This window comes from Tasmannia lanceolata, unplaced genomic scaffold (assembly GCF_043159265.1).
Source record: "Tasmannia lanceolata isolate RefF3 unplaced genomic scaffold, GAP_Taslan_0.1 ptg000026l, whole genome shotgun sequence".
In the NCBI taxonomy this organism is placed as follows: Eukaryota; Viridiplantae; Streptophyta; class Magnoliopsida; order Canellales; family Winteraceae; genus Tasmannia; species Tasmannia lanceolata.
The window spans coordinates 7,344,459-7,372,382 of NW_027518703.1; the positions used below are offsets into that span (position 1 = coordinate 7,344,459).

Consider the following 27,924-nt stretch of genomic DNA (forward strand, 5'->3'; position numbering starts at 1 on the left):
ATCTATAGAGGAACTGCCTATTATTGAAACCTCTACAGATCAGAGGGCTAGGATCATCCTAAGGAAATGATTTTTAAGACAAACAACCTATTTACTTTGTGTTCCATCACACGGACGGTTTGGATGATCCTACAGTGCTGTCCGTACAGTACTTTTTTGAAAAATATGGGACTATAAGGGCTCACACCATATAAAATCTCGTGCCCCTTCTTCCCAAATCCAGCCCCATCTATTGTAATTATAATTTATAAATAACTGCTCTTTTCTTCTAAAGGGGGTTGCCCAATACAGAAAAGGGGCGAATATATAAATTCCCAAATTTAAGAACAGAACTCGAGTACCCTATTCTCGTGTCCTCTTGTTCCAAGTATAAAAAGTTCAGTTCTCATGAATCAATGAATTTAGATACTGGTTTTGGATTCGCTCTTTATATTTAGGGATTTTTTTTTTTCCCTAGGGTTATCCAAGTCCACATCATCTCATCTCTCTCCTCCCTCTGTAAATCTTTTATGAAGCGCCATTGCTTTCGTTTTCAAGGTACTCTTCTTTTCTTATTTACAGTTCTTTTATTCCCTTTTTATTCTCTGTTTCAGTCTTTGTTCTTCTGAAGTTTGATTTTTTCTGTTTGGTATTGCGGTTTCTTTTAGCCCTAGATTTTAAATGTCTTGTAAAATTGTAATGGTTTGTTTGCTGTTTCTAGGGTTATGAGTTTTTGCTTGAGAGCGCTTTCTTGTTTGAATTTCGATGAATTTTTATTTCTATTTGTGTGTTTTTTTTTTTTTAAAGTTATTTGAAGTGTTTTTCTTGATGGGATCTTTTTTGCATGATAGTTCGATAGGAAACATCGAACAAAAACTTAATAGGAAAGAGAAAAAGAGGGAAATTAGGTGTTAGTTTAATGGGAACTGGAAAGACTGCTTTTGTAAAATGGGGTTTCTTGACTTGCCATAACAAAAAGATTTTTATTGTGTCTTTATTTTTTTAAATTTGATGCCTTCGTGGAGTAGGGATCTGGACACTGTAGAAAATTGTAGGTTTTTGGGTTTTAGTTCTTTTGAGAAGCGTTTGGACAGTATTTTGAGATGGGTTTGTTGTGATTGCTTTGATCATGGGAATGAAACAATATGTCTTGCTTGAATTCTACCATTCAAAAAAAAAAAAAAGTCTTGCTAAGTGAGTGGGATCTCTAGTATGTCAACTTTCATTTCTTCTTCTTCTTGTTTTTTTTTTTGAACGCCAACGATTTATTAGGAAAGGGGCAAGCCCAAAGATAGCATTTGAATTTTCTTTATTCCTTGTGCATTTTACTGGGCTACGTTAGGGGGACTGTCTATTCCATAGTTACCAGAAACGCCCTTGGGAGTGGGAAACACGTTTTGGAAATTTCCGACACGTTTTATGGGGAAATGTTTCCAAAACGCATGGGAAACGCGTGAGAAACACATGAGAAACTTGTGTGAAAGATGTGAGAAACGCATATGAAACAAGTGGAAAACATATGTGAAATGTGTGAAACGTACAGAAAATGTTTTTAAGGAATCACACCGAGAAAGTTACGAAATGCATATTAAGAAGGAAAATAATAGTATATATAATAATAAAAAAGGAAAATAAGTAATTGTGAGATTCTAATAATGGAAGAATCTCTCATGATTCTTTGCGCGAGAGAGAAATTCTAATCATAGATCACTGCGCGCTATGCTTAGAAGTGGGAGAATATGTGGATCATCTTTTTATGCATTGTAAATTTGCTAGGAAGATATGGAGCAAAATATTGAGCAGGTTTGGCATAGCTTGGGTGTTTCATGCCAAGCTCATTGATCTCCTTCTGAGTTCGTTAGCAGTTCCATGGAAGGAAAAAATGAAAAATCCTATGGAACATATCCTTCTTATCAACCATATGAGTTCTTTGGAAAGAAAGAAAGAAATGCCAGAGTCTTCAAAGGTGTCGTAAAAGCCCAGCTTTCCTCTTCGTCAAAGTGGTTGCCTTGACAATATCCCGGGTAAAATCCCTCCCATGCTTCAAATATGTCTTTGCTTTTGACTTATGGAATGGCTGGAGAGAGGTGTGCTTCAGTGTGGACCATAAGCAAAAAAATAGTGTAAGAGTGGGATCCCTCGCCGCATGGTTTCTTGAGGCTAAATTTTGATGGATAAAGCTTGGGGAACCCTGGTCCGACCAGTGTTGGAGGTGTCTTGCAGAATGAGCTAGGGGAGGTGATATGGTTTTTTGCGGGTCCCTTTGGGGTGACAGATGTTTCTGAAGCTGAGGTGCATGCAATTCACCAAGGCCTAAAGTTGTTACTTAGCAATCGCCTTGATTAAGTGGTGGTAGAAGGGGATTCCCTCAATGTTATCCGTTGGCTCTCTGTTTCCCAAAAATATCCATGGAGATTTGATCGCATTTTTTTTATGAAATGCAAGATTGGGTGGGATCATCTTCTATTGTTTTCCAGCATATCCATTGATCCTCTAATGGGTTGGCTGATAGCCTAGCCAGGGTAGGAGTCTCTAAGGATGCCTTGTCATTGTTCGATTCCCTCCCCCCAATATCTTTCTTTCATTTTTCTTAAATCATGATTATCATGATTTGTCTTTTTCTTTTCCTTTGGCGATTATGTGTATCAACCATCTCGGTCCCCTTTTTTTCTTGCAATAAAATTAGCCACCATTAAAAAAAAGCAAAATTTCCGTTAAAAAGTAAAATACATAAAGAACATACATAAATCATATATTTATGCCTATCACTACAAAAATCATATATTTATGCCTCTGATTTAAATAGTAAAAATTATAAATGCATGTATTTATGCGTAAAAGCTCGTAAAAACTTGAAATTAAGAAATTTCAAATTTACAAACACACAAAAACTTATGAAAATACAAACTAAAATAAAAATTAGGGTAATAAGATAAAATGATGTTTTCTATCACTTCTGATTTCTGAAATGTGTCTAACGTGTTTCATAATACGTTTCTCAATGTGTTTCTCATATGATTTTGTATCTTTTTCCGATTCTTGTTTCCTGTCTATTTTTTCTGTGTTTCCTGCTTCCGTTTCACATTTCAATTCCCGTATTTGTTTCCCAGCCCAGTGACAATTGTCTGTTTTGCTTTGGGTCTGTCATGACTCCTCTTCTATATGGAGTTTGGGTCTATGAAGAGCACCATAGAGTGCATTGAGGATGGGGAGTGGTTTCTTACCCTGACAATTAGGAGAAATGGTTTGTATTCTGAGGTTACATGTTCCATTAAGTTACGGACCAGAAGAGTCTGATGGATGATGTAAATAGAGTTACCAAACATAGCTAATCTATGAAACTAGGCCGTTTTCTCTTGGTCTCAATAGGCAAGCAATGAACCCTTTACACATATGATGGTGATGAGATTCACAATTTTGTCCAAATGTATTTGCTTTGTTACAAGGAGAGCTAACCTGCGAGAGATATGATAGCAAAGAAAAATTTAATTGGCATGCGTTTCCAAGTTTAGGGTAGTGATATCATGGCTATTCTCACCAATAGAGAGATTATGAAAAAGTATTTGAATTTTATAGGTTTTGGATCTGTTGAATTGGAGAGAAGTTGTCAATCGATCATATAGTTCACTTCTCTTGTGGCTTTCGCAGTCATATGACTTGTCCTCGAAAGAATTTTTGATAGTTAGCTGATGTGCTTTCTTTTCTATTCTGTGCTTATTTTATAGTTTATTTCTCTCCATCTCATAGTTGTTGGGTCCATAGAAATGGAGGCGAAAGACAAATCAGGTTCATGCATATGAGTTCACCATTTTTCCGAAGAACCATGTTAACCCAAGGTTTGCTAATTATATGTCCTTGGTACTTGTACCAGCTGTCGTTGGTTTAATATACCAAATTGAGCAGCCAAGAAAACCTGGTTCACATGCCATGGACTAAGCCTTTCTTTTATTGAACTTAAAAGCTGAAAGTTTCATTTACCAAAGTATGCGAACTAGGTTCCCTTTGTCTGAAAGAAACTTCATGATATATTCCTTAACAATGAACCTACTCCGTCCTCTTTAATAAGAGAACAATCCTGTGCAAACCTCTTTAAATTGATACAAATTTGTGCACGGGCTTTTCCGTACAAGAATTTCATATCCTTAGGGCATGCCATTTTATAAAGTGGAAAAATGAAAAGGGCCTGGTATTGCACCCATTAAATTTGGCAATTCTATCCATGGTTTGAAAAACATGATTTGAAGCACGAATTGATGTATTTAAGTCAGATTCACGATTTTTTTGGAATTTTTCTTTGGACGTAAAATCCCTATTTGTTCTCATTCTTTTTTATGGATTAATTGGAACACATCAATAGCATGCATGACTCATTGGATATGTATGCTTTTTTATAGCATTGGATATGTGTGCTTAGATAAATATTTTAGGAAATTTGGGTGTTTTTAGTCTGGTCATTGTTAGATCAACCTTACTCCTCACAATTTATTGATATCTAGTTGGATCATCAAGAGTTACACTATCAGATTGTCAATACTTAGCATTACGCTAATGCAGTGTGTCAACTAACTTTTTTATCTATCAAGTTGGCAAGTGCAATCAAATCCCTGGAGTATTTGTTCTGACTTACAAGAATGCCTCTTTCAAAGCTTGTGACTTCCAGCTCGAGAAAGTAGTTGAGAGGCCCCAAATCCTTCGTTCGAAAAGAGGTTTGGGAGTAGGAGAACCTTCAATGAAGGACAGTAGTTGTGAGATAGTGGGCAATGTTTCATATGGAAGATGATAAACTAAACATTTTCAAGGAAAACCATATAACGAGACATGCATATGCCTCGGGTCATAACAACAAGAACCTTTCTGACTATCTCCATATCCGACAAAGATACAGGTACAACTAAAAACATGGATCAATGAGTAATATGAGGATATCCCCACGGATCAATCAGTAATATGAGGATATCCCCAAAAAACAATGGTAAGGACATTTGTTGACCAATACATCAGAAAACTGACAGTACACCAGTAAGATCAGTCTCACCACAAAGGTAATACAAAGTTTGAGGTTCAGTGAGAAAAGAACTATTGATGGAGAGACGTTTACCATTCTTTCTTTCAGCAATAATTTTGCTGAGGTTTATGAGGACAACTTTTGCGACATGATGCCCTCGTCTTATAAAAATTTCTGAAAGTCATGAGAAAGATATTCTTTCCTCTAAGGTGTAACCACCTAAACCATGTATGATCAATTGATCATCAATAAATACAATGAAATAATGTTGACGTTGGATTGATGGCACAGATGCAAGTCATCTAGACATCACTGTGTACCAATTCAAACAGTGTCTTGAAGGCATGATTACTCGTGGGAAAGGATAATTGAGTACTTTTACTAAGTGAGCAAGTATCATAATTCAAAGAAGAAGACGAAGGGGCATGAGAAACAATAGTTTAATTCGCGGCAAATCAAGAATTCAACATAGAAGTTAGGGGTGGTATTCGGTTATAACCAAACCGAAATAACCAAAATTTGATAACCGAAATAATTTCGGTTATCAAATTTCGGTAACTGAAACCGAACCGAAATTTTTAAAAACCAAACCGATTAAAAATTTGGTTATTCGGTTATAACTGAATAACCGAATAGTGGGAGAAAAAGAGGGAAAAAAGCAAAATCTTGGTTTCGATCGGAGGGCTAGGATCATCTAATAGAAATGATTTTTTGAGCACAACCTAATTAAGTTTTGATCAATCAAATGGACGGTTTTGATCATCCTACGGAGTGCCCATATAGCACTTTTTTTTTTGAAAAAATAATGGTTTTTATCATAATTTTGGTTATTTCGGTTAACCGAATTTTTTTGTTCAGATAACCGAATCCGAAACCGAATAACCGAATTTCCAAAAAAAAAAAACCGAAACCGAACCAAAACGGAAAAAAACCGAACCGAACCGACCGAACCAATTCGGTTCGGTTATTCGGTTTTAACCGAATAATGAACACCACTAATAGAAGTTGTATCTTTTTGTGTGGATCATTTTTTTTTTAATGATAGTCTTTGTGTGGATGATTTAATTGTCTATGCCACAACGATCACAAAATTAATGCAATATTGTATGTCCCTCATAGATGACAAAGCACAGGAAGATCTTTTGGAACCATTGCTTTAATCTTGTGCAACAATTCTTGAATTTATGGCTTGTATTTTTTTAGGACAGCAACCTTCACACTCACCTCTCGGGCCACTAAAATATAAATCTTTTTGGTCTATTGGCTCTCTTCAACAATCCTTGGCTTGGTCAAAATGTTTGTTGGTTTCTCCTCCTTCGCATGCTATACATCCTTCTAAGAGAGTCTAAAATGACCTTCACTCTGCCATTCTTAAATGTGTAGATATTGGCACGAATGTAGTGTATATCGTCCTTCTATGAGCACAACTTCCCAATTGAACATGACACAGATTCATAGGGAAATGTCTCATCACACGAAATCGGAATATTTATCTCTCATAGAGATGTTAACCGAATAAACATCCAAAAAAAGAAGAGAAGTCAACCGAACACCTCTTAGGGGCAGGAGATTTAGAATCCTTCTAGAACCATGTCATTTTATAAGGACGTGGATATTTTCTCAGTGGAAGTGCTTCTGTGTCATCTATAATAACGTTGCATATGTTCCCATTGCAAAGAACTTGGGTGGAAGGTGCTCTCTCACTGCCAATCATCACCCAAGTCATTTGGCATCATTACTCATCACCAGTCAGGTGACGCCATTACTTATCGCACAGCCAACAACTCCTCACCCAGAGGATTTATCTCTACGCTGTCCTCATCTTCGCTATAGGATTTGTCGGATTTTTCTTCCTCATTGTTGTTGCTGCCCTCTTTTTCTATCTCTACTAGAGTACTAGATGTGTTCATCGCTCGGGCATTCAAACGACACATGACCAGTTTCACCATAGGAGTAGCAACAATGTCTAGATCCCCCTTGATCTTCTCCTGGATGATGATTCACCCTTCTCTCGCTCTGGAATCTCTCTGGTAGGTTTCAGACTATTATTATTGGCTGATTGACCTTGATTACGCGACCATCTTGTGCCAAAATTTATGCCACCAGTCGCCACTCTATGTTCAGATGAGGATTTCTTCTTTAGATCCTCTTCTACTTTCTAATCAAGCTAATATGCCTCATCAACAGTCCATGCCTTAGTAGCAATCAGATGCTTCCTAATATGTGTCCTCACTCCCAACAAGTACCGAGAAGTAGAAATCACCTCTGATTCAACCCACCCATTTCTATAACACGTAGGGGCCGGTTGGATACGCGGATTTTAGAATGCGGTATTTCTTCAAAATTGTAGCTAAGAGACGAGAAGAAGCGGACCAGCCGTCGTTTTTGACTTCTCACCCTTCTTCCCGTCAGCAAGAGAGTAGCAGATCCTCCCATATTTCCAGGTTTTAGAAATCTTAGGATGGAGGAGAGATTTTTAAAACCTGATTTTCTCGCTTAAAATCCAAGAAACGCTGTCAGGACAACATATAGCAGCTTGATCATGAACCCTCTTTTACACTGTTTTCAAACTAAAAATCTGGATTCTAAAATCCACGTATCCAAACAGCCCCTAAGTGCAAACCAAATGGTGCTGGTTTTCTTCTTCCACGCTCCTCAACATGAGCTCTAAAGTTGGGTTGCCCTTCATCATCCTCAAAATGATTATTGCCATTCCTTTCTGGCAGTCATCGAAATGTTCCTCTTCATGTTCTTCTCCCAAGTCGCTTTCCAACTATGATTTGGCCGACACTTTGAATTTATTGATGGCACCCGTGTCATGTCATGTCCGACACGACACCCTTGTCCACCCGTGTCGACAGTCATTTAGACACTTTTAAATGTACTGCTTAGAAGTGTTAGTAACTTTATATGTATGCATGTGTATGAGTGTGCCACTATTTCTAGATTTTTAACGGTTTCCATGCTAGATACATCGTATTCGTGTCGAAACTGGGCACTCAAGTTTGTATCCACAAATCATGATTATATGTACTTTCTATTTTAGCCGTGTCTCTGTTTCTAAATTTTGGGAGTTTGCCGTGTCCGTGTCGAAACGCGACACTCGTGCCCGTGTCCACAAATCATAGCTTTCCAATCCATCCTCATGTTGCAAAGGTCGATTGTTACCCGACACATGCCCATGGCCAAGTTGCTCCCTATGGAGGGCTTGAACCTCCTGCAATAGGGCAACCACTTGCCGAGTGAGATCCAAAAGTAGATCAATTCATCCCTTTGATTTTGGGTTAATTTTCCACTATTGGCCCTGGCCAAAGCAAGAAGGATACAAAACCTTAATAAGACGACATAATTGACGTGGCGAAGTAGAAGGAGAAATAAAAAATAATCATGAATGCATTGGAGCTATTTTATTTGACTAAATTAACCATGACAAGCAGCAGGCAATAGGGAAAAGGATGATAACACTAGCTGATTCGTCCTCTTTAAATTCTTCAACCTTCACGATTTTCAAAAACTGTATAGAGAACTGTTAACTGAGCCCTCATATTTCCCATTACAATAATTATTGAATTACTAAAAAAATACCAACATAATTAAAAGTAAAGAAAAAGTCAATCTATCCACCCTTCATAAACTTATAAAATCATGGAAAAAAACCTTCTAATAATTGATATCTGAAACTAAGCTATTCCTCAGTGTCAAATGGCTTCATAACTACAAGGTATGTAGCCACTTTTACATATGCTATTTAAACCTGTAGGAGCCATTCAGGAAGGATGATAGCCTATTGAACAAATTTCTAGGTCTTTGTAACTAGCAATATATGTTTAGTTATACCATATTTTATAAGGCTGTATGACTTTTTATGAGTTCACTTGAATCTGGAGCTGCAGTATCTAGTTTTGCCCATTTTAATAAAGATATGTGCTGGATCTATAGTTCTAGAAAAAGGTCACAAATTCTTGAACATTTAGGCCCTGTTTGTTCAAGATTATTACAACCTATTGTGAGGGCCAAACCGATTATTGGACTCAAATTTAAAAGTAATTTTGAGTCAATAATCGGTTTGGTGCTGACAATCGGTTGTCATAATCTTAAACAAACAGGGCCTTAGTAAATCTAGCTGATTATGGTTCTTATTTTAATATTAGAGTAGCTAGAACTGCCTAATGGGTCAGGCAATATATATTGTGGCATTTAGGTTTGATTTCTCTAATTGTTATTATTTATCATTTCAGAGATGAAGTTGTATAATCTGCATATTTATGGGTTTTAAAGAGGCTAATCCATTTCCCCTGTTGACTCATTGCAATCATGTTTTTTAAACAGGAAGCTTGTCACAAAAGTACACATTGAATAGAGGTCTTCTTTTGAGGTATTTTTCAAAAAAACATTGGACACAGTTCCTAATTATGTTTTAGGAACTGAAGGTAGTCACAGAAGTTGCTGAAAGGCCTGATAGGAAACGGTGTATCATTAGTTTGTATGGCGCCTTGACTATTGATAATTTCACCATGTCAAGTAATCTGGGTACACCGCAGTTAACACTACCAAACAGGCGAACCACACAGATGGAACCATCTCCCAAGGGGCAATCCGAGTCCTTTGAGTCCATCAGGTCTAAGTCCATGTCCAGTAATCTGGGTACACAGCAGTTAACACTACCAAACAAGCGAACCACACAGATGGAACCATCTTCCAAGGGACAGCCTGAGTCCTTTGAGTCCATCAGGTCTAAGTCCATGTCCAGTAATCTGGGTACACAGCAGTTAACACTACCAAACAAGCGAACCACACAGATGGAACCATCTCCCAAGGGGCAACCCGAGTCCTTTGAGTCCATCAGGTCTAAGTCCATGTCCAGTAATCTGGGTACACATCAGTTGACACTACCAAACAAGCGAACCACACAGATGGAACCATCTCCCAAGGGGCAACCTGAGTCCTTCGAGTCCATCAGGTCTAAGTTGAGGGAGTCTTTAGCCGCTTCATTGGCCTTGGTTTCTCAACCACAGAACAAACCCCCACTTGTGGGAAAGAATACTAAGAGTGAGGCTGTAAGCACTCCAAGGCAGGATTATGGGGGCTCTCAACTCACTGAATCAACTTCTACATCTGTGGATGGGGGCTCTCAACGGGATGAACTTGTTCAGAATCGCAGTGAAGACCAGAATTCTTCACATGAGAATTTGATTGACGAAAATACAGATGATATAAGTAAGGCATGGAAATCTGATGCGCAAGAACTTAAGCCAAAGCATATTTCCCTGGAAGATGAAGATTCATTCAACTGTAACTTCATCTTAAAAGACGAGCTTTTGCAGGGAAATGGGCTCTGTTGGGTATCTGATCTTGATATAGAGAATGCTGAACCAAAGGAGACTCGTGATTCCAAAAGACCTTGGGTTTCTGATCTTGATATAGAAAACGCTGAAGCAAAGGAAATTCGTGATTCCAAAAAGCCCAAATTGGCACATGAAGAAGTCACTGGGGATGACAGGGAACAGGCACTTCACTGTCCGCAAACACTGGCAATAAAAATTGAAGCTGAACTTTTCAAATTATTTGGTGGCGTCAATAAGAAGTATAAGGAGAAGGGTAGGTCTCTTTTGTTCAATTTGAAAGATCGTAGTAACCCAGAACTAAGAGAAAAGGTCATGTCGGGTGAAATCCCACCCGAGCGTCTCTGTTCCATGACCGCAGAGGAACTTGCTTCAAAGGAGCTTTCCCAGTGGAGAATAGCAAAGGCAGAAGAGCTTGCACAGATGGTGGTTTTGCCGGATTCAGACGTTGATATCAGACGTTTGGTGAGGAAAACACATAAAGGAGAGTTCCAAGTAGAATTTGAACGAGATGATAGTGTTTCAGTGGAGGTTTCTGTGGGGGGAATTTTACTTCCATCTAGAACTGGTGAAAATGAAACTCTAATTCCATCCAAATCTAATGAAAATGAAGCCTCTGAAGATGCTGTTCTACCTGCGAAGGTTGATTTAGGAGAGCCAAGCTCCCCAAGTAATCTAATCACTCTTCCCCATGACTGTACCGATTTTATGCAAGGACTCATGGTGGATGATGAATTGAAAGATGCAGAATTTTTGCCTCCAATAGTTTCTCTGGATGAATTTATGGAGTCACTTGATTCTGAGCCGCCGTTCGAAAATTTACCAGGCGATGCCGGACAATCTACACCTGCCGGACAATCTACACCTGTTAATGTCAAAAAGGACTCAGATGCCTTAGTATCTAATAAGGACTCTTTGGATTCTGTTTCTAAAGATCCTGTAGTTACTGCTCTGGATAAACCAGATAAAGTGAATGTACAGTATACAAGGGCTGACAGTTACTTGAAATCCAGTGACATTCCCATAGCATCAAAAACATATCCCCCTGGCGGTGAATTTAAGAGTGAGCTTGTCTGGGAAGGCTTGCTTCAATTGAATGTTTCTGCCATGGTTACAGTTGTTGGCTTCTTCAAAAGGTCGGTTCTGTTGACAGTTTTACTTTCTTTTTCTTTATGTTGCCCAATGTGATTTAGTGATATTATATTATTGCTGTAACTCAAAATTATGCTTCATGAATCTAATTTTTTAGTTTTGCCTTTTATTTTGTCTCTGATACACACTACAGTTTATTTATTTTTTCCTGATGTTATCAATTTCTAGAGTCTACTCATAATTTATGGGCATTCAACATTGTTTTAGATTGTAACACTCATTTCTTTAAACTGGGATGCTGCAATGTTGGTTATGTTGGAGTAAAAATCTTGTATTCTCTCTTTACTGATGTGGGTATTTTTTTTAGATGTTGCCTGCATATTTCAAGTATCTGTGTGGACATCACAGTTGAGTTTTATAATTTTCAACTATTTTCATGTGCATGAGAGTTCTGTGGTATATAATTTCAAAAAAGAAAAAGAAAAAGAGTTCTGTGGTATATATACATCCTGATGATGCCGTTTTGTTATTCTACTTATCCAACTAGGTTTAAAGCTTTTAGCATTTTTTGTCATCCATGTCGTTGTATCGCATTTAGATTACAACTTTGTAACTCCATTTACATATGGATGAGGTGTTTATTATAACTTCTGTTGTTTGCTACGCTTCTTCATTTCATTCATTTTGTAATGTTTCTTTCATAGTTTTTAAATATCACCGAAACCAACACAAAACGACCAAAATGTTTTCGTTTTCATCCCCACCGAAACACAAAACGAAACTAAAATGCCCATCGAAACCAAAACCGTGAGTGTATTAATGGTATACTATACCAGCATGTGTTCCATAATTATATTTATATAAATGGAATGTGAAATGTAGTGTATATATTATGTATAAATATTTATATGAATTGCATGTGAAATATGGTATATACTGAATTAGCACATATGTGCATCGGCACATGTCATAAGGTTCCATGTTAAAATATTATGAGTGTTTTTTTTATTGCTTATGTGATGGCACATGTCATAAGGTTCCATGTTAAAATATTATGAGTGTTTTTTTTATTGCTTATGTGATGGCACATGTCATAAGGTTCCATGTTAAAATATTATGAGTGTTTTTTCTATTCCTTATGTGATGGTTTTTTAGTGTGTATTTTTGCTTATTCTAGCGTCTTCTGGAGTTTCAACTTCAATGTCAATCATTTGCATCTGTTTCCATACGTTTCTATAATTTTACAGGATTTTGACCGAAATTTCCATCCAAACCCAACATGTTTCCATTTTCATCACGATCAAAGTGCATACTGAAACCGAAAATTTGGTTCTTTAGTTATGCCTCTTTGGGGTTGCTGGTAAGCGAACCAAAGAAGCGTAGCTTGGGTAGTTATATAAAGCTTTGATTTCACTCAATTTGTCAATTCACACTTGAAGGTCTACATATTGCTGGTCATATCATAGGCAGAACGATGGATGCCTTGTGAGCCTCTATTTCCCTCTCCCAAATCAGTAAGACACCATTTTCTTTCTCTTCAAAATTGACCAACTCATTGCACTTGATCTCTTCAATTTTCTCTTCCCAAAACGATTTTAGTACCATTATTTAATCATGGACTGAAGGCTCTTAAGCTTGATCATGAGCTTAAAGCCATCTCACCGCTTACACCAATCTTCTATTGAGCTTCCATCACTCAACGGTATTTGATGAATCTGAGAACTTACAACCACATAAATATTGAACTTAAAGGGCCCAGGGCCATATGATCTTGTTGGCTAACACAACTGGCACTGACTCCAAGGTAGCTGAAGCTAAGGCGATCGAGATTTGAGGGTTCTCTTGTGGCTAAAGAGGACTTCCAAATTGCTTCGTGGTAGGTAGTAAAAAATATCAGAGGACCATGGCGTATGGGCCCCACCTTCAATGAGACTGTCAACCTTTCTAGGGAGACTACTTACTAATTTACTCATACTATTAGAGAGGCCAACATGACTGCTGAAACATTGGCCAAAACTAGTATTATTCAGGCGACTCATTGAGCTGCAATCTCTTTCCCGATTGTAGTTTTGTTTTTCTGGGTGCTTTTCTGGCCTCCTGCAAATTTTTTTTTTTTTTTTTTTTTAATGGTTGATAAAAATTAGGTGGTTTTCTTTCTTCTCTTAGGGGCCGTTTGGATACGCGGATTTTTGAATCCAGGTTTTTAGTTTGAAAACAGTGTAAAAGATGGTTCATGATCAAGCTGCTGCATGCTGTCCTGGCAGCGTTTCTTGGATTTTAAGAAAACCAGGTTTTAGAAACCTCTCCCCCATCATGAGATTTCTAAAACCTGGTTTTCTTACTTAAAATCCAAGAAATGCTGCCAGGGCAGCAGCCAGATCATGAACCCTGTTTTACACTTTTTTCAAACTAAAAACCTGGATTCTAAAATCCGTGCATCCAAACGGCCCCTTAATGAACCTGGTTACTGCTCTGAAAAATAAAACACAAAAATGAAAAATAGAATTGACACATGTTATGAATCCAGTGTTGGAGAACCTTAACGCAAGAAATTCCCTTGCAAAGTGCTTGTAATCAAAAAGCGCTGCAGCATCTTGACTATTTGAGCTGTGCATTACTTAATGGGGAATTTACCAATTTGTGGCAAGTCATAAACTTTGAAAGTCTGCTACCTGTAGTCATTCTACTATATTTTATTTTTGAAGTGTACCAAATGCAAGATAAAATTTCATCCCAAGCACCAAGGTTTCTTCCTCCCACTTATAATGGCATTGATTTCTTGACAGCCTTTCTTGAATGATTACATCATTATGAGAAAAGAGAAGGTACTCCCTGGAGTAGATAACTTATCTACTCCCTACCTTGAAATAACAGTTGGGGCCACATTGTTTGGATGATCCAAAGCATTCATTTGATGGGCCCTCACACAGATAGGGTGTGCCCAAAAAATCAGCTCGATAGGATCATCCTAACCCTATGAACTGTGAGGCAAAAATGGACGTGTATAAACCTGCACAAATCTGTCCATTTTTTGCCTCCACAGTTCATAGGGTTAGGATGATCCTATCGAGCTGATTTTTTGGGCACCCCTTATCTATGTGAGGGTGCATCAAATGAATGCTTTGGATCACCCAAACAATGTGGCCCCAACTGTTATTTCAAGGTAGGGAATAGATAAGTTTTCTACTCCAGGGAGTACCTTCTTCTTCTTCTTCTTCTCTCTCTCTCTCTCTCTCTCTCTCTCTCTCTCTATATATATATATATATATATATATATATATATATATATATATATATATATATATATATGAGGAAAGTGTTCCTGAGCTAGAGCTCAGATAAGCTTATCTGAGTTCTAGCTCAAAAACACATGTTGCCCCACATTTTTGGGGGATCCAAAGCTTTCATTTGGAAGGCCCTTCCATGGATAGGGTGTGTACCAAAAATCAGCCCTGTAGGATCATCCTAACCCTGCCATTTGTGGAGGGAAAAAATGGGCAGAAACGTGGACACACAGTGTCTGTCCATTTTCCCCTCAACCTTTGATTGAGTTAGGATGATCCTATAGGGCTGATTTTTGGTACACATCCTATCCATGGAAGGGCCTTCCAAATGAATGCTTTGGATCCTCCCACAAATGTGGGGCCACATGTGTTCCTGAGCTCTAGCTCAGATAAGCTTATCTAAGCTAGATCTTAGGAACACTTTCCTCATATATATATATATATATATATATATATATATATATATATATAGGGAAACGTTTTCTGAGCGATACCTCAGATTAGTTATCTGAACAAGAGCTCAAAAAATCATGTGGGCCCACATTGTTTGGATGATCCAAAACATTCATTTGATAGGCCCTTACATAGATAAGGCGTGCCCAAAAAATCAGCTCCATAGGACCATCCTAACCCTTCGATTTTTGGAGGTTAAAAATGGATAGATTTGTGGAGGTTTATACCCATCCACTTTAACCTCCACAAATCGAAGGGTTAGGATAATCTTGCGGACCAGATTTTTTGTGCACACTATATCTATCTTTGGACTATCCAAATGAATGCTTTGGATCATCCAAACAATGTGGGCCCATATGTTTTTTTGAGCTCTTGCTCAGATAACTTATCTGAGGTATCGTGCAGAAAACATTTCCCATATATATATATATATATATATATATAGGAAAGGAACACCTTGTCAAATATCCTTCTAAAATTATCTCCAACTCTGATAAGTTTTCGTTAAGGAGACACATAGCTCCTCAATTCCCCCATCTTCGATCTAGAACACCTTGTTCTAGATTAACTCTATGCACCTTAGTGTATTCTAGTAGGTAAGCAAGCCAAGCAATGGTTCCTTCTTTCCCGTAAATCAATGATGAACCTGGCATCCACATTCTCCAGCTTAGATTCCTTGAGTATTTCCATCCCTGTCAAGTTGAGAAGTAAAAACCAAAGGAGAAAGAGAGAAAGTCAAAGCACACAAAATTAGGGAGGAGTCAACATTCCCCTTCCACCAGCCTCTTATATATTCATCTAATTCTTAGTGAAGTTTCATGATTGCCCTTCACGTATTTATAAACAAAAATATAACTGAAAGAAAAACACAATTTTACCCCTATGTTCCACAAAAATGTGTATGTGTGACAAAGTTCCAAAACTTAACCCTTCTCCCAAATTTCGTATGGTTCGACTTTCTTTCTTCCTTATTCGCAATGCCTCTTATTCTTCATTCCTCTTCTACTTCTCAACTTGACATGGTATTAGAGCTTGGAGAAGTCGTAAATTTTTTGTTGCTACCTTGTGATGAGGAAGATATTATCCAAGGAAATATCTCTTTAGGAAGGGTGGGTGTTGTGTAGATATCTTGTATTCTGGCATTATTTAGCACCCTAATGGACTAATGTGCATGCCGCACATGGGTCAAGCAGCGCTGTTTTGTGCTAAAGGATATTTCAGCAATTTTTTGATGAAATGGCATTGATATGTAAGCCACATATTAGGATTACGGGTTGTGAGGTTTTCTTTGTGATTTCTTAATCTTAGCGGGGGAGAGTTTTGTAACGCTAAACCGAAATAGTGAAACTCTTCTCCCATGGGCATAGGCACACTCCCGAACCATGTAAATCTTTTGTTCTTTTCTTTGTGTGATTGTGTCTCTCATCTTATCTTGACATTTTGCTTCACATCGAGTGCGATCCTATTTGAGAAGGTATTTCTCGGTTCTCTAGAGAGGGATTCCCTCACCCTCATCATGCATATGGTTAGGTCTAAGTTTGAGAGGTATGTAATGTTTGAATTTGAAAGTAAATGACTATTTTACTCTTATGTTCTACAACATAATTGTACGAGTGTGACAAACTTCTACCATCCCAATCTCTATCATATGCCTTGTGAAGAAGAGATTAATCCAAAGAAATCTTTATTTGTGGTGAAAGAGGGATTCCCTCATCATGCGTATGATCAAATCCAAGGTTTCAACACACTATTTCTAGGGTTGTAAAGAGGAGGAAAACCTCTTTCTCAAGGAATTGGAGAAGAAATGAAGAGACTATGAAATCCTTATCTTACGAACATCTCATTTCGAACACCAAACAAGTCAGTTTGAAGGGATCTGAGATGCGGAACTACTTGAACAACGGCATCGAAGGGAAGGGATCAAGAAACCAGAGGGACATCTTTCCTGGGGATTGGATTTGCAATGATTGTCGATACCATAACTTTAGGAGGCGGGAGAGATGTCGGAGATGCAATCAGGCAAAAGACGAAAAGAAACAACAAAGAATGGTGCCAGAAAGGGTGGAAGAATCGGAGTACCAGATATGGTCGGATTCCGGCACCAGACGTTAAAAACGAAGATGGCATTCCAAAGGTTATCATAACTGGTAAGGAGGTTGAGAAAAGAAATGAACTTCTCAAAACTCCGTCTTATTGTAAAAGTTAAATCGAGGAAATGGTCTTGGGATCAAGATGTGGCAATGGGCTAAATGGTTTTGGAGCATACCAGACCTCCTGGAACCTTATATCCTTAATGACAGAGAAATATTGTTCCAGTTTGAGACTGAATCCCAAGCCGTTGCCATATTCAGAAGGGGAGCCCAAGCTTGCGGAAAATTTCTCCTATCCCTGAGTCCGTGGCACCCGGCACATCAGACGGGCGCCAAAGCTATCTGGTTCGGTTTTATGGGATCACGCCAAAACAGTCGGGAAAATGACCAATGCATGGAGTATGCCTCTGCAGAAGTTCTCACATCGGAATGGAGGTTCCTACGTTCTTATGTGAGACTAAAAGTAGGAGAGAGATGGTACTCTATTGGCGTAGTTGGTGATTATGGTGATGAATTAAAAATGGGGGCCAATCATGTTGACACAAATTTGGATCATTCCCCGTTTGATATGGAGGAGAACACGGTAAAAATGGACGAAATGGTGGACATATGTCCACAAAAATGGTTCCAGAACCCGAGAAGGTAAGTGGAAGAGAGTTCTAATGACGGACTTTCTTTCTTTGGAAACCTTGCGAGGAAGATGATGATCAGACCGTTGATTGAAACTAGGAAACAATCACATGGTACTGATGCATCAACGGATTACAACTGGAACACAGAACGCCAACATAAGGGGAAAGGATTAGCCATCGATTTGCTTGATGGAAAGGGGTACGGACACAATCCTAGCGTTAATTTAAATTGCGCCAGGAACCCTACGTTGACGGAGAAAAATAAGGTGGTACAGAATAGTCGGCTGGCGGGGACGCGTGTTATGGAGCCACTGGACTACTCTCGTAATCGGGTGGAGGGTGAGGCACGCGTCCTGAATCATGATAAGCATATGGCAGGAGATAAAAATCAGATCAGGTCTGGGGCAACACGTCAAAGGCCACATGAAATGGGGACACGTGTTTCAGATCAAACGGAAGTACGGAACACGTCACAAATAGGGGGGTACACATCTTTGATCAAAGTTACCACATCGCTCCTGGGATGCCTTTGAACAGAAGCAACTTTCTGATGGAAGGGTCATGTTCCCAAAACGTAGTAGGAAGAGAAGACATGTAGCTTGATATCTTTTCTGGCTGCCATAAAGGTAAACCTTGCGGTGGGAATAGGTGGCAGTCATCGATGGCCTACAGTTTGCATGATGGACATCTGGGAGACATGCAATATCATCACCGAAAATCAGATAAAAATAGGGAAGCAAGATTCAGCCGGCTAAAGAAAAAAATAAAACTGGCAGGGGTAGGTCAAAAAAGGAGGGGCCCTCGATATCACGCCAAATATTCAGGTAATATACCGGAGGGAGAAATTAAAAGACGCTTCAATGCCCTTCTTAACGAGCTGTGTGATGATTTCTCACGAGGAAGAAAAGAGGTGGATGAAAGTAAGCATAGATAAACTAGCACAGATGGGTAAATAAGCACAGAAATAGGTAAAGCACAGAGATCCTTCCATGAATCTCCTACAAGGGAGGAAATCGCTCAAGAGTTCTTGAAGCTAAGATCTAAAAACAGAGGGATCAATGTGTAATGCCCGGTTCTGAGGTTGAAGCGACGGGGAATTTTCTACAACCTATGGAAATGGTGGATATTGTACATGAGAATTTACATTTTATGGATTCAAAGAAAACTTCGGAGGATCTGGTCTCTGATGAATAATCTGGGTTCGTGGCCGATAATCAAACCCATGTAGAGCCATTCAAGATCAGTGGGGGTGTTAGTAGTCAAATGTTGATTGAGAATAAGGTGATGGATGGGGAGTCTGAATCGTTTCAGGACTCGTTGGAACTAGAAACAAAATATTAACAAGGCAATGCCCAAGGCAGGTGACTCACGTATATCGAGTGAGGAAGCGAACTCGCAAGAAAGACGTGAGATGGCAACTATGGGGAAAGACATTGGTATAGAATATGAAGGAAATGAAGAGGCGACCTGGAATATCTTAGATGGCATTGAAACAAGGGAGGAGACAAAGAGATCGAACAGGAGGCAATTGAAAAAGAGGAGCAGGAAAGTCCGGGCTTTGGCTTTGGCTTAAGCATCGGGTATAAGTTTTTTTGGGTATATATAGTGTCGCAATGAAGCTCGGTTTCTGGAATATCAAGGGTTTGGGGGGTGAGAAAAAGATACAGGCAGTGAGGGACTTAATCCATAGTAGGATGTTTGATCTTATTTAAAGGTGTATGTATTGTATGGATTAAACGACATCCTACTTAATTGGAATGCGGTTATATGGGAAAGAAAAACAGTCGTGAAGTAATCTCCAAAATGGGAGGCACCTCCGGAGGGTTGGATGGAACTCAACTTTGATGGCAGTTCTATAGGTAACCCGGGTAGGGCGGGCTTCGGAGGCGTGATCAGAGTCAACTTTGGAAGGATTGTGATGTCTACTTTTGACACAAATGAGGCTGAGATTAGATCCCTTCTATTTGGACTGAAATGGTTTACACCATCTGGATTCAAACACCTAATTGTGGAAGGGGATTCATCAAATGCAATTCCTTGGGCCACGGAAGCGACTTGTGGACCTTGGTACCTTCAGAACTACATTGCGGAAGTGAGGGATCTGGTTTGCATTATTTGTCCGAAGGTCGATCATAGGAGGCAGGCATCTAATGAAATGGCAGACGCTTTAGCAAAAGGAGGAGTAATAGGCGTGATCATAGTCAACTTTGGAAGGATTGTGATGTCTTATTCTGGGCCGGTGGGTACTTTTGACACAAATGAGGCTGAGATTAGATCCCTTCTATTTGGACTGAAATGGTTTACACCATCTGGATTCAAACACCTAATTGTGGAAGGGGATTCATCAAATGCAATTTCTTGGGCCACGGAAGCGTCTTGTGGACCTTGGTACCTTCGGAACTACATTGCGGAAGTGAGGGATCTGGTTTGCATTATTTGTCCGAAGGTCGATCATAGGAGGCGGGCATCTAATGAAATGGCAGATGCTTTAGCAAAAGGAGGAGTAATGCTGGAGGAGATATGCTTTCACACTATGTAAAACCAGTAGGGGAATGTAATGGGATAATGATGTAATTGGCTTTTCTTTTTGGGCGATGTACTGGATGGATGATATGATTGTTCCCCACCTTGGGGATGCTTTCATCCAACCTTTTATGGAGTAATAAAAGTCAATTTTCAAAAAAAAAATCCAAGGTTTCATGTTTTGGCATTCCAGTCGATTTGGAAATAGAAACATGCCAATTTCTGTGGAAATCATGTAAAATTATTGAAACACACGGAAACATATGCAAATGGTTGACATCTAATATGAAAACTCAGGAAGTGCTAGAATAAGCACAAACACAATAAAAAAACCATCCCATAAGCAAAAGAATCTCCCATAATGGTTTAACAACATTGAACACCTACCATTAAAATATAGCATCGAATACCTAGTGGTATGCGTTGTCAGTGTCGCACATGTATGATAATTCCATAATAGCACATTTCATATTTAATTCTTACAAATACTATAAGTAATATGTAGACCGCATTTTACATGCAATTCATATAAATATAATTATTTAAAATATACTGGTATAGCATACCACTACCACACTACTCTTTTGATTTCACTATGCATTTATGTTTTGTCATTTCCAAATTCAAACGTTTCGGTGGAAATTTAAAATTACTCGGGTCGAGTATTGAGATAAGTATTGTTTGAATTGGAAGGCTCAACCACATCAAGTATCTAACTTGGTCTTCTGCGCCTTTGAAATTGATACTTAGCTTCGCTCATTATGCTTCCATTTCTTCCACACAATTGCAACTCTTCATTTCTTTGCTGAGTTGATCCTTGTGTTGGTGTTGATATGAACAGCGAGTACTCAAAGATGTTGCTTTATTTGATGAGTAGTAACAGAGTAATTGTTGATAACTAAGATATCCTATACTAAACTAGCAAGGATGGACGCACTTGAGGCTAGAGTACTGAAAAAACCAATAAGGCCTGACTTGATCTATTACATCACACAAGTAGTCCTCTATTGTCATTTGGGTAGGCCACCACTAGTTGGTAGGAAAGGTAGTCTCATTGACTTTTGAAGTAGCACCTTTGATTATGAGCATGCGACTTGAATGTGTTAGACATTAAACTTTTCTTTGTCACATGAAGTCCAGTTCCCCCCCTTTTCAGGGTCCCCTCCCCTGCAACACCCTGCAAAATCGAATAAATGGGAAAACAATTTCTATAGTTTCCAAAAGTATTGTCCTTAATTGCGGTAACTAAACTCAATCAAACCATCTCTCCATTCACTCCCTCCGTCACTGTCATCCCTTGATCCCTATTCAATCTTGTTTCCACAATATGAGATTCTTTCACCTAGGTCATCTGTTTGATTCCAATAGCCGGCTTTTCTATTTGTTCTATTTTTTTATCAGGCCAGTGTTGTTTCCAAGGGCCCTTTTGATCCACATCCCCTCCTATTTCTTCCCCACCAGCTCTTTGATATGCATGCCTAAGTTGGGTTTCACTTCTCCACTCCCTCCTGTTTCATTTCTCAATAAAAATCCCTTATACACAAGCCTTTGACTCGATGTTTTTCTTGATTTCTTTTTACTGCGTTTGAACCTTTTTATTGAGTTTATGAACTCTTGCAGCTACGCTTCACTCCTTGGAACAAAGAACCTCATCATCCTCTTTGGTTATTCTTTTTAAATAAAACAACAAGCTACTCATTTTTAGTACTCTCAAGAGTATAACTAATGCAAAGCAGTATCAAAAGAAGAAAAAAGAAGAAGTAGCCCAATAAAACCAATAGATCAAAGAAAAACAAGTTGGAGAGAAAGGAAAATAGGGTAAACCCTAACTGTGAAATAGGAGAAAGAAATGGAAGAGAGAAGAGGGGAAAGATGGAGAGGAGAAATATCACATTTTGGGTAAAAGGAGCGAGCCTTACAGCTAGCCTCCTCCGTACTATATATGTATTCAATTTTTATTTTTATTTTAAAATTGACATATTTCATTAATATTAAGATAGCAATTGGGACTAGTAGTCCCCTCATGCATTACAAAATATTAAGGTGGACTGGACCAACATGCCGGTACCAGTCCAAAAGAGATAAACAAAACAGCATGCATATGTCTATACAACGTTCAACCACCAACCAGGTCTTCCCATCATTCATTTCTTTTACCAAAAAAAAAACCCAAACTAAAATTCCCCAAGAAATCCCATCCCTACAACTATTTCCTCAAAAAATCTCGTTACACTTTCTTGCCATCTTTACATTTTCTCCATCCAGTCAGAATTACTGAGTAATTAACTTCGAGACATACTACTAAGAGTAACATGTCACAACGTTTACTATCCCTGACTTTCCTTCCCATTTTCCCTTTTCAAACTAACATTGGCCTCCCCTACCAATAAGTTCTTCTGTCCTTAAGCAGGGGCACTTCTCCCCTTCTTGTCGGATGATTGAAATTGTAGATGATTCGTATTTAGCCTAAACCATAAAATTATTTCAACAGGGACTTCATTTTTAACTTAGGACCCCTTAATCCTGGTTTCCTTGATCTCGACCAATCTCCTCGATTCTTTTCTTCCTTTCGTTGCCATCCCTTTCTTGTATGGCACAATACATTTCTCTAGTTTTGTCCATATTTTCATCATAAGACATTCCGAGAACATCCCCTATTCTTAAAAAGTAACTAAATTGTTCTGGATCTTGAGGTTCAGGGGACCTTAAAATGTCACTGAGGCGTCGGCCTTTTCCTTGGGTGTCCCCATCCGGTCCACGCACTTCCTTAACGGTGGGGACAATATCCAGGGCTAGGGTTCCAGGGCAGTCCAGATTATCCTTGTCAAAAAAAAACTTTCCTCACCTCCAAATCTGAAATGGCCATCTGTTTTTCCTCCTCCCAAAGTCTCCTCCGGGTACGCCCCTCTTTGTCTAGGATCTTGCTGAACATGGGAAGTTCCAGAAAGGGCACATGAAGATCCTTTTCACTATTAAATTGAGAGGAGGCAGGCGGAGACGAGCAACTCGCCTCTTTCCTTTGCAGCACCCATTGCTTCTTAAGATGACTTAAGATGATTTCCGATGGAGTAGGCGATACCTTTCGAGCTAGTTTTTCGTTAAAGGAGATTTCTTTCAAGACGTCAAGGTCACCCTCCTTGAAAGAGAAGGAGGCTTCAGAACTCGGTGAAGGATTCGATCGGACCATCGGAGGGGAATGAGCCAGCAAAGGAAATCTAGAGATCGATTTCCTAAACCTCTCTTAGAAGTGGACCTTTAAGTTTTCTATTCAATGCAAACAATCCCTCTCTAGTTGCTAGGACACGTGCGTCTTTTTTAGATTTCCTAACAAAGATTCCCCTACCCTTTTTTTTGTTTTTTTGTAGACGCTTCTCAAACAAACTTTTACTCTCGCTAAGATGTCGAGATTTAATTTTTAGAGAATTCTTTTCATGGGTCGAAGTAATATTACAGCTGTCCGCAACGATCTTCCTACCCACTTTCCTTTTCTCACCACAAATCATTACTTTTGGGGCTTTGTGGGCCCGCCTCCCTCCAATTTTGATATCCTGGCCCCTCAAGACAGCTATCCTAGTTCCTGACAGATTAGCCGACTCATGTTCTACATTCTCTGGATAAGCAATTTCTAATTCAAAATTTGAAATGGGGCCCGCCAACGGCTCCCTGGCATCGTCGGAGTTCTCAACACTACTCACGGCAACCTTTACCGGCACCGGTAAGCCCTTTTCAGTGGAATTGGATTCAAAACCAACAAAAAGACTTGAGTTGTCTTTACTGCTGGATTCTCCCACTACCGACAACGACAAGCTATTTATTCCTCCTTTAGAGACCACCTTAACTCCCACCGAATAAACAAAAGAATCAATTTTTAAATTCAGGGAAGAGGGGATGGTCTTCCAGATGGATGTCAAGATTAAAGCAGAAGCATAAGTCAAACAATGGTCATGGTTGGCATAAAGCTCAGTTTGAATAACCTGACCCAATTGATTTCCATGCATCTCCCCTGTTGTAGTGGCCCAGGCGTGAAGGGGAATATCGTAAAATCTAACCCTGATAGTTCTGGCCCCAGTATTATATGCCGGGTGCCAAGGTTTCAAAGAAGAGAGATATTCTCCCACAGCATCTGCACCTCTCCTAAGAATAGAGGTAGATTGGCGCTCTGAATCAAAAATAAAAATCACATCCACAGCATTAATAGAGAAAGGCTTTGGCAGGTTCTGAAGATTCCATTGTTTTTTCGCCCATTCCCACACATCTTCGATCATCGAGGACCCCAATTTAAGGCTGCCAATAAGGCACCGCTTCAAATATCCTTTTCTTTCCTCTATTAATCTACCTGGGATTTCAATTCCTAAACCTCCGCTGGTTGTAGCCTCGACTGTGGTTTTCTTAGGCCTCCATATCAAATTAGGCTTATTGTTGTTTTTAGGATCACCCTCTCCACTTTTCTTTATTAAGTCCAAAGTTTCGGTAGCTGCATTGTGAGCACATCCAATCACTAGCATTTGCCACCATTCGTCTATTCGATTCAGTAGGTCGACAACCCGGGGCGATTCTAGCACCAAAAGCCAACCGTCTTCCTCTCGTGTCTCTATCTTCAATACTCCCCAGGGATCCCGTATGGGATCTTGGACTGGTCCGAGTCGGTCTAATCGCATTAATCTCTTGGCCATAAGCAAATAGCATTCTCCAACAGCAGGGGTTAGAGATACCCAGGGAATCAAAAATTTCCAAGATTGAGTAACCTCCATCAACCCTGGCAAGAAGTAAACCTGATAACCTCTCAAGATTAAGTCCACAGGAGCAGACAAAACTATTCCGATGGAGGGTCAGATTCAATGCATCTCGGAGGGCTGAGACGACGGCTGCTGAAAATTTCTCTAATGGTCATACTCGTCCTTTCCCATCACCTAATGTAATTGATGAACATATGATTGACCCCAACATGCAGCCCATTTCAAAAGCTTGAGCTGAAGTCGACAAATGAAGGATATATGTATTCAATTTTGAATGTTCAGTTTGTTAGGGTTGTTACAGTCCTGCATATTCATCATAGTGAGAGAAACATTACCAATTCCGTAATTTGGGTTTTGTTCTTCCTGAGCTAGTGGAAACTAATATTTCAATTTGGTATCAATTGGTAATCTCCTCTTTTTTCTTGAAGGACTGGACTAAATAATTTTACTTGGTTAAAATGTCAATTAAAAATTTTAATTGAAGCTGGAGATTGTTGGATATACCTTGGTAAAATGGTTTCTGAGTTATTTGTATGCGATTTCCAGATTCATTTCTCATCAATTTCATGCTAAATTTTGTTGGAATCATTTAACAGTAACACTATCAGGCCAAATTACGAAATTCATATTCAGGATATGCATGTTCAGCCCTTGATATTATTGGTTGCTTATCTGATTTCTTCTTGCAGTGGTGAGAAAACATCCGCAAAAGATTGGCCTAGCTTTCTCGAGATCAAGGGAAGAGTTAAACTGGATGCATTTGAAAAATTCCTCCAAGAACTTCCTATGTCTCGAAGCCGTGCAATTATGGTATCTCCATTGTCCCTACTTGATCTCGTGATTCTGGTTTATTTTTTCTTTGCAATAGTCCGGCATTGTTTATTCATGCAACATCTGCCAATCTTGGGGAACTTTTGCAAATACCGTTCCGTGGTATTTTCTTAGACCAAAGTAAAAAATTCATCATTTTCAGAAAGTATTTTGATTGTATTGCTTCCCGGTATGCATTTCATATAGAGTGAAAGACACAAAAATAAAAAAAGAACCAGGCTATCAGGAAATGGCAACGGTGGAAAAAATAGAGACGGTAATTGCTGGGGGGAGAAACTAGCTGCATTACTTGTCTATCATGAGGTTATTTTTATAATGTAAACATTCCAGCAATAGACCCCAAAAATCCAGATTTCCTGAGAGTTTATTTGGGAACTTTAGTACATTAGGTGTCTGATATGCTAAATGGAGCAGAATATGTTCTCAATTATTATACCAATATTTTTAGTGTGGATTGCGGTGCAGAATTTGATATTGCATAATACCTATGCTGGCTATCATCTCCTTTCTTAACAATGCTTAAAACTTCAAAATTATCATTTTATTTATCAAATGATTGCTTTTGCAGGTTGTCCAATTCTGTTGGAAGGACGGATCCCCGGAGAGTGGACGCTCAAACCTGCTTGAGGTAATTGTTGCCTACATCTCTGCAATCTTTCGATCTTTCCATCATTCTAGCTTCCATTTTCTAACCCAGAATTCCTTTTCCTGTACAGGTGGCAGATTCGTATGTTGTGGACGAGAGAGTCGGGTTTGCAGAACCAGCCCCTGGAGTGGAGCTCTACCTCTGTCCTCCCCATGAAAAAACAAGTGAAATGCTTGGCAGGCTCCTTCCCAAGGAGCACACAGAGACACTTAACGCAATAGATAGTGGTCTTATTGGCATTGTTGTATGGAGAAAGGCTTTTGCACCTACTACCATATCACCCAAGTTGTCCTCACACCAGAAACAAAACTCTAAGAAACACCACAGCACTTCAAAGAGACAGCAAGAAAAAGATGGCAATTCCAAAGCACTCCCTCCTCTACCTGTGGGTCCACCTCCCTCCAATCCCGAACCCCCTCCCGAAGATGATGCCATTGATGACGTTCCACCTGGCTTTGGTCCCGCAGCCACCAGGGATGAGGATGATCTCCCTGAATTTGACTTTGTTAAAGGGCAAAAGCCACCCATTTCAAAGTTTCCTGCACAACCCCAACTCCGGCAACCACATCGTCGTCCTGTGGAACAAATGAGAGAACTTATCCACAAGTATGGGCAGGGTAAAATGACTGCCAATAATTCAGTGAATTGGCAGAGGCAAGCCCAGAGTTTTGAGGTTGAGACCCAGCCATGGAACGATGACGATGATATTCCAGAGTGGCGGCCCAACCAAGATACCCAGCCACAACCTAGGCCACTGGCACCCCCATTGCATGGATTTCAGCCCCAGGGGGTTCAAACCCACATGGCTAACCAACAATTAACCCCACTCCAGCCCCCCCTTCAGCCTCTGGTCCCACTCGTGCCCCCACTACCAATGCCTTTGCAGCCTCTACCACCCCAAATGGGTCCCATGCAGGGTACCTCAGCCCTACAAGCACCTTGGCAGCAAGGCCCCTGGTGGGGTTCACCATTTGGTTCTCGTGGGCCCGCTGATATGGGGTTCTCAGGAAATGGATTGATACAGCCATGTAATTTTGGCAGCCCAACTGTTGATGGGCAGTTCTCTAAGAATCCCGGATTTGGGGTGGGCCAGAACGGAACAGACTGGAGACCTGATAGCCATAGGAGTAGAGGGGTTTAGTTTCTGTGATATACCCCAAGTCTGAAGCAGTTTGGGCGGTTGTAAAGATGCAATTATGTAATCATAATCTGCATATATATAATCTGAATTTCCAGTAATCTGGCTTTTAAGATTCGAAAGTAGTTGTTAATTATATGATAAATAGCAAATTCTAGAACAGAAAACATTCA

The 27,924-nt window shown here is 39.4% G+C and overlaps 1 protein-coding gene across 1 annotated transcript; it reads left to right on the forward strand.

Annotated features, from left to right (window-relative positions):
- The first annotated feature begins 402 nt into the window (after positions 1-402).
- LOC143858687 (uncharacterized) lies at positions 403-27,889 on the forward strand. The gene is made up of 5 exons (XM_077369396.1): positions 403-537; positions 9,314-11,462; positions 25,826-25,946; positions 26,536-26,595; positions 26,684-27,889. Exons 2-5 carry the CDS (start codon positions 9,499-9,501, stop codon positions 27,752-27,754), a joined length of 3,216 nt encoding a protein of 1,071 aa, XP_077225511.1. The 5' UTR covers positions 403-537; positions 9,314-9,498; the 3' UTR covers positions 27,755-27,889.
- The last annotated feature ends 35 nt before the right edge of the window (positions 27,890-27,924 follow it).